Below are 10,576 nucleotides of genomic sequence, written 5' to 3' on the forward strand. Positions count from 1 at the left end.
CTTGATTTCACTAATCTTTTTCTCTTCACATATCTATAAAAGCTCTTACAGTCAGTTTTTATGTTCCCTGCAGGCTTACTTTCATATTCTATTTTCCCCTTCTTAATTAATCCCTTTGTCCTCCTTTGTTGAATCCTAAACTGCTCCCAATCCTCAGGGTTACCGCTTTTTCTGGCCAATTTATATGCACTCTCCTTGGATCTTATGCTATCCCTAATTTCCCTTGTTAGCCACGGTTGAGTCACCCTTTTTGTTTTATTCTTATCCCAAACTGGGTTGAACAACTTCTGTAGTTCATCCATGCGGTCTTTGAATGTTTGCCATTGCCTATCCACCGTCAACTCTTTGAGTGACATTCCCCAATCAATCCTACCCAATTCGCGCCTCATACCATCGTAGTTTCTTTTATTTAAATTCAGGACCCTAGTCTCTGATTCAACTACTTCACTCTCCATCCTAATGAAGAATTCTATCATATTATGATCGCTCTGACCCAAGGGGCCTCGTACAACAAGATTGCTAATTAATCCTCTCTCATTACATAATACCCAGTCTAAGATGGCCTGATCTCTGGTTGGTTCCTCGACATATTGTTCCAGAAAACCATCCCGTAAACATTCTAGGAATTCCTCCTCCACAGTATTTTTACTAATTTGGTTAGCCCAATCTATATGTAAATTAAAGTTACCCATGATGACTGCTGTGCCTTTACTGCATGCTTCTCTAATTTCACTTTTAATGCCATCCCCAACCTCCGTATTACTGTTTGGAGGTCTATATACCACTCCCACTAACATTTTCTGCCCTTTGATATTTCTCAGTTCTACCCATACAGATTCCGCATCACCAGAGTTAATAGCCTTCCTTTCAGTTGTGTTAATCCCCTCTTTAACCAGCAATGCTACCCCACCTCCCTTTCTTTTTTGCCTATCCTTCCTAAATATTGAATACCCCTGGATGTTGAGTTCCCAGCCTTGGCCATCCTAGAGCCATGCTTCTGTAATCCCAATCAAATCATATTCGTTTACCTCTATTTGCGCAGCTAATTCATCCACCTTGTTCCGAATGCTCCTTGCATTAAAACACAAAGCCTTCAGGCTTGTTTTTTTAACGCTCTCAGACCTAGATGAATTATTATTTACTGTGACCATGTTTGAGTTAAACCGTTGAGTTCTTTGCCTTCTAATTTTGTTTTTCTCCTTCCTGTCTTTTGCTTTTTTCCTTGTTTCCTTTTTCTCTGTCTCCCTGCTCAGGTTCCCAACCCCCTGCCACTTTAGTTTAATCCCGCCCCAACAGCACTAGCAAACACTCCCCCTAGGACATCGGTCCCGGCCCTGCCCAGGTGCAAACCATCCCGTCTGTACTGGTCCCACCTCTCCCAGAACCGGTTCCAATGTCCAAGGAATTTGAATCCCTCCCCCTTGCACCATTCCTCTAGCCACATATTCATTTGAAATATCCTCCTATTTCTACTCTGACTAGCACGTGGCACTGGTAGCAATCCTGAGATTACTACCTTTGAGGTCCTATTTTTTAATTTACCTCCTAACTCCCTATATTCTGCTTTTAGGACCTCATCCCGTTTTTTACCGATATCGTTGGTGCCTATCTGCGCCACGAGAACTGGCTGTTTGCCCTCCCCCTCCAAAATGTTCTGCAGCCGCTCCGAGACGTCCTTGACCCTTGCACCAGGGAGGCAACACACCATCCTGGAGTCTCGATTGCGGCTGCAAAAACGCCTATCTATTCCCCTTACAATTGAGTCCCCTATCACTATAGCTCTTCCACTCTTTTTCCTCCCAGCCTGTGCAGCAGAGCCACCCATGGTGCCAGGAAGTTGGCTGTTGCTGCCTTCCCCTGATCAGTCATTCCCCCAACAGTATCCAAAGTGGTATGTCTGTTGGAGAGGGGGATGGCCGCAGGGGATTCCTGCACTACCTGCCTGCGCCTCTTACTCTGCCTGCTGGTCACCCATTCCCTTCCTGCCTATACACCCTTTACCTGCGGTGTGACCAACTCGCTAAATGTGATATTCACGACGTCCTCAGCATCGTGAATGCTCCAAAATGAATCCAGCCACAGCTCCACTGCCGCAATGCGGTCTGTCAGTAGCTGCAGCTGGACACACTTCCCACACACATGGTCGTCAGGGATGCAGGAAGCGTCCCTGATTTCCCACATAGAGCATGAGGAGCACACTACGGGGCTGGGCTGCCCTGCCATGACTGACCCTTTAATTAATTAATTAAAATTAAATGAATCCCATCAATTTCACTTCAATTAAATGATATACTCAAAGGCCCTTGCTTAATAGTAGTTCCCACTACACAACAGAGACCTTAGAAACCACAAAATTTAAGTTTAGAAAAATTTAGAAAGAAAATACTCACCAACCAATCACTTACCCGCTTCTTGGTGACATCACACTTCGATTACTTTTTGCTTCCCTCTCCCGGAACCTGGATTGGTAAGCTCCTTAAATACCGTCGCCGCCTCTGGTGCTCCCTCGCAGGAACACCGCCTCTCCGCTCTCTCGGGGCTCTGGGCCTCGCTGCTCGCCGCCTCGGGGCTGCTCCTTAAATTCCGCCGCCGCCTCTGGTACTCCCTCGCAGGTCCGCCGCCTCATCCACAATCCCTACCGCTACTTCTCTCAAGACCCTAGGATGTAAGCCATCAGGTCCAGGGGACTTATCCACCTTAAGTCCCATTATCTTACCGAGTACCATCTCCTTAGTGATTTTAATTGTGTTTAGCTCCTCCCCCCCATAGCCCCCTGTTTGTCCAGTGTTGGGATATTTTTAGTGTCCTCTACTGTAAAGACTGATACAAAATATTTGTTCAGCGTATTTGCCATCTCCATGTTCCCCACTACTAATTTCCCGGTCTCGTCCTCTAAGGGACCAACATTCACTTTAGCCACCCTTTTACTTTTTATATAACTGTAGAAACTCTTGCTATCTGTTTTTATATTTTTTGCTAGTTTACTTTCATAATCTATCTTCCCTTTCTTAATTAAACTTTTAGTTATTCTTTGCTGGCTTTTAAATGCTTCCCAATCTTCTATCCTCCCACTAGATTTGGCTACTTTATATGCCCTTGTTTTCAGTTGGGTACTATCCTTTATTACTTTACTTAGCCGCGGATGGCTGTCTTTTCTTTTACGCCCCTTTTTCCTCAGTGGAATATATTTTTCTTGAAAGTTGTGAAATATCTCCTTGAATGTACACCACTGCTCCTGTACCGTCTTACACCTTAATCTATTTTCCCAGTCCACTTTAGTCAACTCTGCTCTCATACCTTCATAGTCTCCTTTATTTAAGCTTAGTACGCTGGTTTGAGATCCAACTCTCTCACCCTCCAACTGAATTTGGAATTCAACCATGTTATGGTCACTCATTCCAAGGGGATCCTTTACTAGGACATTTTTTTATTAATCCTGTCTCATTACACAGGACCAGATCTAAGATTGCCTGCCCCCTGGTTGGTTCAGTAACATACTGCTCAAGGAAACCGTCCCTAATGCACTCTATGAACTCTTCATCAAGGCTGCCCTGCCCAATTTGATTTGTCCAGTCAATATGAAAGTTAAAATTTCCCATGATTATAGCTGTTCCCTTATTACAAGCCCCAATTATTTCCTGATTTATACTCCGACCAATAGAGTTGCAACTGTTAGGAGGCCTATAGATGGCGCCCACTAGTGACTTTTTCCCCTTATTATTCCTTATCTCCACCCAAACTGTTTCACTATCCTGATCCTTTGACCCAAAATCATTTCTCACTATTGCAGTGATTCCATCCTTTATTAACATAGCCACCCCACCTCCCTTTCCTTCCTGTCTGTCCTTCCTAATAGTCAAATACCCCTGGATGTTTAGTTCCCAGTCATGGTCACCTCGCAGCCATGTTTCTGTAATGGCCACCAGATCATACCCATGTGTAGTTATTTGTACCGTCAACTCGTCTATTTTGTTACGAATGCTGCGTGCATTCAGATAAAGAACTTTCAAATAGGTTTTGTGACAATTTATTCCTGCTTTTACCCCCTTTACTACTTTACCTTTATCTTTATACATTCTGTCCCTTCCTGACACGCTCTGGTTTTTAATTTCCCCACTGCTACTTTGCTCTATTGCCTTCTCCACTGACATTTTTATTTTTCGCTCTCTTGAAACCTCCCCCCCACTAATTAGTTTAAAACCCTCTCTACAGCCCTAGTTATTACCACTTCTGTCAGCAGCGAGTTCCAGGTCATCACCACTCGCTGCATAAAAAAGTTTTTGCTCACATCCCCCCTGTATCTCTTGCCCAAAACCTTAAATCTGTGTCCCCTAGTCCTTGTACCATCAACTAGTGTGAACAGCCTTTCCCCGTCTAGCCTATCCAAACCCATCATAATCTTGTACACCTCTATCAAATCACCCCTCAACCTCCTTTGTTCAAATGAAAACAAATCCAGCTTCTCCAACCTGTCCTTGTAGCTAAGATTCCCCCATCCCCAGAACCATTCTGGTAAATCTCCTCTGCACCCTTTCAAGGGCCTTCACATCCTTCCTAAAGTGTGGTGACCAGAACTGGACGCAATACTCCAGTTGTGGCCTAACCAGCGCTTTATAAAGGTTCAGCATAACTTCTCTACTTTTGTACTCAATACCTCTATTTATGAAGCCCAAGATCCCATATGCTTTGTTAACCACTCTCTCAATATGTCCCGCCACCTTCAGGGACCTATGCACATTAACTCCCAGGTCCCTCTGTCCCTGCACACTCTGTAAAACTGTGCCATTAAGTGTATATTGCCTCTCCCTGTTCCTTCTGCCAAAATGTATCACCTCACACTTCTCTGTATTAAATTCCATCCGCCACTTGTCTGCCCATTCTGCTAGCCTTTCTATGACCTGTTGCAGTCGATTGATATCATCCTCACTGTTTGCCACACCCATAAGTTTGGTATCATTGGCAAATTTAGAAATTCTACTTTGTATTCCAATATCCAGGTCATTTAAATATATCAAAAAAAGCAGTGGCCCCAGCACTGACCCTTGGGGAACACCACTGTCTACCATCCTCCAGTCTGAAAATCAACCATTTACCACAACTTGCTGTTTTCTGTCCTTAAGCCAATCCCTTATCCAAGCTGCCACTGACCCACCTATTCCATGAACCTCAATGTTGTTAACCTGTCTTCTATGTGGTACTTTGTCAAACTCCTTCCGAAAATCCATGTAGACAACATCCATCGCATTCCCTTCATCAATCCTCCCTGTTACTTCATCAAAAAATTCAATTAGATTAGTCAAACATGATCTGCCTTTTACAAATCCGTGTTGGCTCTCCTTAATTAGCTTAAACCTCTCCAAGCCCCATTAATTTTTTCCTTGATTATTGTTTGTAAAACTTTACCCACCACTGATCTTAAACTGACCGGCCTGTAGTTACTAGGATTGTCCTTACACCCTTTCTTGAACAATGGGGTCACATTTGTCACTTTCCAATCCTCAGGCACCTCCCCATAAACGTCATCCTGTGGTCTAGGCAATGGCCACGGCTATATGTGAGAATTTATAGTTCCAATGAATTCCTGAAGCATAGCGCCCAATCGTGGGATATAAATATACTCCAGGAACTGCCAGTTACAAAAACAAACGCAGAAGGCTACATCTCTGAACATTGGAACAGGAGGAGGCCATTCAGCCCCTCGAGCCTGTTCTCCCATTCAATGAGGCCATGGCTGATCTGCGTCTCAACTCCATTTATCCGCCTTTGCTCCATATCTCTTAATGACCTTCACTAATAAAAATCTAGCAATATCAGTCTTGACTTTTTCACTTTACCCCCAGCCTCAACAGAGCTCCAGATTTCCACTACTCTTTGTGTGAAGAAGTGCTTCCTGACATCGAAACATCGAACAATAGGAGTAGGAGTCGGCCATTCGCCCTTCGAGCCTTCTCCGCCATTCAATATGATCATGGCTGATCCTCTATCGCAATACCATATTCTGGCTCTCTCCCCATAACCCTTGATGCCTTTTGTGTCTAGAAATCTATCTACAGGAAACTTTGTGTTATCCGGAGGCTAAATGTCCGGCAAGCTCGAGCCACCGGCAAAAATCAGGAGCCGTATTTTTTCTTTTTGTTTCTTTTCGTTGCTTTTTTCTCAACAGTCAAGCTCTGCAAGGTCTGTAGCTAAGCAACAGCTTCAGCTAGAGATGCTACAGAGAGGCTTGCCGACTGTTTAGAAGCTGTTGCTAAGCAACAGTGTTTGTTGTCAGATACGGAGATGAAAACCTCCGTATGCTTCAACATTACAGCTGGAGTGTCCGGCAGTTTTGAGGGAACGGCAACAGCTGAGTCCCGTCGGTGCCGGATAGCACAAAGTTTCCTGTATCTCCTTCTTAAATATATTCAGTGACTTGGCCTCCACAGTCTTCTGTGGTAGAGAATTCCACAGGTTTACTGCCCTCTGAGTGAAGAGATTTCTCCTCATCTCAGTCCTAAATGTCCTACCCCGTATCCTGAGACGGTGACCCCTCGTTCTAGACCCCCCCCAGCCAGGGGAAACATCCTCCCTGCACCCAGTCTGTCTAATCCTGTCAGAATTTTATACGTTTCAATGAGATCCCCTCTCATTCTTCTAAACTCTAGTGAATACAGGCCTAGTCGACCCGATCTCTCCTCATACGACAGTCCTGCCAACCCAGGAATCAGTCTGGTGAACCTTCGCTGCACTCCCTCTATGGCAAGTATATCCTTCCTTAGTCACCGCCTGCCACCCCGAAGTGGAGTGCAGCAGAGAATGAGAGAAAATTCCCCAGTGCTGTTGCCACACCGCTGCACCTGGATGTATCTCCATCTCACCAGGACAGCCGTTGGCTGCTCCAGCCTCACCTGCCACGTACAAATGACGTGGGGGGCATAGCGCCAGATTTAGCTGGCATCTGTCCTCTTACAGCCTCTTTATAGTAGCAGGAGGCCCCCGGAAATGAGAGTAACCCGTGCATCAGAGGTGATGCTTGAGCCAGGGAAATGGGTGGGATGGGGTCGGGTGTGGGGGGGACGGGGGATGGGTGTGGAGGGGATGGGGGATGGGTGTGGGGGCAACGGGGGATTGGGTGTGGGGGGGACAGGGGAATGGGTGTGGGGGGGATGGGGGATGGGTGTGGGGGGAAACGAGGGAGACGGGGATGGGTGTGGGGGGACTGGGGCGGGTGTGGGGCGGACGGGGGACGCGAGTGGGGGGGATGGGTGTGGGGGGACTGGGGCGGGTGTGGGGGGGACGGGGGGGACGGGGGATGGGTGTGCTGGTCCACCTGAACAGAAGAAGCTCTGAGTATCAGCATGTTGTTGGATTATTGATAACCGCGCCCAACGCTGATGCCCTCAGCAGTCACGGGACGGTGCTCAGAAATCTTCCCCTCCCTTGCCCAGGTCAATGAGCCCAATTGTCGTGCCCTCACCATGCCCTATATCATCTAAGTCAGCACAGCAAGGCTGAAAGGTGGTCTTTGTGTTGTACAAGGCTGACTACTGGCCTGTTCTGATGTGAACCCTCTCTCTCCAATAACAGAACTGTTAATGTTTGAGCCAATCCAGTTGTGCGAATGCTCATTGCAGGAAACATCAGCATGTCGGACAAGCAGTGTCACGTGACCGAGCTCCACAGCCAACAGCAAGTGTCCCTTTGCTTTGATGTGATGGTGCAGTCCCAGGTCAAGTGGGAGAAGTTTCTGATGCCAGCACCCACATCTGTCGCTATTTTGGGTGAACTGGTGCATCTGGCTACGAGGATGGAGGACTTCAAACTAAACCAAGGCAGTGCAGGCAAGAAATCCCTGTTTAAACGTCCAGATTCATTCAAGAGGTGCCTGATGGAGGTTTGCAACCAAACCGTAAACTCGTTTCAACAGACCCGCACTAATCTGAACAAAATCCGCATGTGTTGTGAGGACCTCCTTGTCCATGTGAAGAATGTGGGTGAAGGGTCATCTCTGAACAAAGACCTTCCCAAGCAGCTGCAGAACATTCGGGTTTGTGCAGACAAATCCAAAACATGTGCCGAATCTGTGGAAAAGGAGCTCTCCAATCTCAGCGATCTACTGAGTGAGCTGCTGGAGACCTGTACAGATTCCCAGAGTATCAGCCAGGATAAGCTGGGGGAAGTAAGGAAAGTCCTGTCGGAAACACAACAGAAGAATGAGTTAGTAGAGGAGAAGAAGTGCAATTTACAGAAGCAATGGATCGAGGCTTCCCGAAAACGTGAGGAAGTCACCAGTGAATACGACAATGTAAGGGCGAGTGCTCTCATTGATCAGTTCTGTTTGGAAGGACTGAAACAGATGAAGAAGCTTCTCCCAAAGATTGTTGATCTTTTGAGCAATGTGACCAGCCCAGTGCTTCTGGTGGTGGAGCTGGGGAAAGGGTTGATCTTTCTCATACAACTGGCGTCTGAGCTGAAAGACAAAGAATCCTCTGAATCAAACCCTGAAATCAGCAGTTTCCTCAGCAAGGTTAGAGAGGAAGCCTCACTGAAGATCAAGGAAGTCCAATCCCAGTTGGAGGAGTCGCAAAAAATGTACAATGAATGTCACCAAAATATGAAAAGTTCGTGTGATGAGAGTGAGACGTTGTTGAGAGAGATAAAGAACAATCAGGCACAAGAGATGGATATCAGCACACGTGTAGCGTTGATGGCTAAAGGGCTTGGGGCACTGGGGAGCATCAAGTCCAACTGGTCAGAGATGATCAACTTCATTCATATCATACCAAAATTAACTGAAGGTTGCCAGAAGACATTTAAGAGACTTAGTGCGGTGAGTGGTGAAGGCACGCAGGGTGCTCCAGGTGCGTTAGCCAGTAGTCAGATGATGAACTTTCAAGTGTCCCAGGCAGTCAGCATCATGACCCACATCGGTGACATGTCAAAAACCTATGTGGAGATTCACGACAAGTACCTTGCAGGTCAACTGGGCGAGCTGAGCTCATTGCTGGGCGGGCAGGGGTCTGAATACAAGTTTAAGAAGGTCCAGGATAAATGTGACGAAGCAAGAAAGGAAATCCATCACAGGGCCGCTGTGAATCAGGAGCAACTTCAGAAGAATGCCCAGCAGAGAAGTGAAGCCATTGCTAAACTTACAGACCTGCTGCTGCCCAGGAAGTGAATGGAAATCCTGCAATGAAACATATTCTCAGCTGTGCGAGTGACCAACCCCTGGAATCTCCAATCCAATCATCAACCACCTCTCCCAACCCCTGGAATCTCCAATCCAATCACCAACCACCTCTCCCAACCCCTGGAATCTCCAATCCAATCATCAACCTCCTCTCCCAACCCCTGGAATCTCCAATCCAATCATCAACCACCTCTCCCAACCCCTGGAATCTCCAATCCAATCATCAACCTCTTCTCCCAACCCCTGGAATCTCCAATCCAATCCAATTAAGGGTTACGGGGAGCGGGCAGGAATTTGGACATGAGCCTAGGTTCGGATCGGTCATGGCCCTGTGGGTAGCGGAGCGGGCCCAGGGGCCGTGTAGCCTGATCCTGCTCCTATTTCATGTGTCTAATTCTGTGAGATTCAGGAGATGGTTCTGTGATAGTGGATTGGCGGTTAGGATCAGATCAGCCATGATCTTATTGAATGGCGGAGCAGGCTCGAGGGGCCGATTGGCCTACTCCTGCTCCTATTTCTTATGTTCTTATGTTCTTATCAACCTCTTCTCCCAACCCCTGGAATCTCCAATCCAATCATCAACCACCTCTCCCAATCCCTGGAATCTCCAATCCAATCATCAACCACCTCTCCCAACCTCTGGAATCTCCAATCCAATCATCAACCACCTCTCCCAACCCCTGGAAACTCCAATGCAATCATCAACCTCCTCTCCCAACCCCTGGAATCTCCAATGCAATCATCAACCTCCTCTCCCAACACCTGGAATCTCCAATCCAATCATCAACCTCCTCTCCCAACCCCTGGAATCTCCAATCCAATCATCAACCACCTCTCCCAACCCCTGGAATCTCCAATCCAATCATCAACCACCTCTCCCAACCCCTGGAATCTCCAATCCAATCATCAACCCCCTCTTCCAACCCCTGGAATCTCCAATCCAATCATCAACCTCCTCTCCCAACACCTGGAATCTCCAATCCAATCATCAACCACCTCTCCCAACCCCTGGAATCTCCAATCCAATCATCAACCTCCTCTCCCAACCCCTGGACTCTCCAACCCAATCATCAACCTCCTCTCCCAACCCCTGGAATCTCCAATCCAATCATCAACCACCTCTCCCAACCCCTGGAATCACAAATCCAATCATCAACCACCTCTCCCAACCCCTGGAATCTCCAATCCAATCATCAACCTCCTCTCCCAACACCTGGAATCTCCAATCCAATCATTAACATCCTCTCCCAACCCCTGGAATCTCCAATGCAATCATCAACCTCCTCTCCCAACCCCTGGAATCTCCAATCCAATCATCAACCACCTCTCCCAACACCTGGAATCTCCAATCCAATCATCAACCACCTCTCCCAACTCCTGGAATCTCCAATCCAATCACCAACCTCC

The 10,576-nt window shown here is 47.0% G+C and overlaps 1 protein-coding gene across 1 annotated transcript; it reads left to right on the top strand.

Moving 5' to 3' along the window:
- Positions 1 to 7,307: 7,307 nt before the first annotated feature.
- On the top strand, positions 7,308 to 9,542 carry LOC147083927 (uncharacterized). Its single transcript, XM_085980048.1, has one exon. The coding sequence runs from the start codon at positions 7,601 to 7,603 to the stop codon at positions 9,155 to 9,157; it is 1,557 nt and encodes a 518-aa protein (XP_085836174.1). The 5' UTR covers positions 7,308 to 7,600; the 3' UTR covers positions 9,158 to 9,542.
- The last annotated feature ends 1,034 nt before the right edge of the window (positions 9,543 to 10,576 follow it).

Source organism: Somniosus microcephalus, unplaced genomic scaffold (assembly GCF_052327205.1).
Source record: "Somniosus microcephalus isolate GS21.2 unplaced genomic scaffold, FLI_Smic_1.0 scaffold14, whole genome shotgun sequence".
NCBI classification, from domain to species: Eukaryota; Metazoa; Chordata; class Chondrichthyes; order Squaliformes; family Somniosidae; genus Somniosus; species Somniosus microcephalus.

Coding starts and splice junctions, on each gene's coding strand:
- LOC147083927 (XM_085980048.1), top strand. CDS start 7,601: ATGCTCATTGCAGGAAACATCAGCATGTCGGACAAGCAGTGTCACGTG.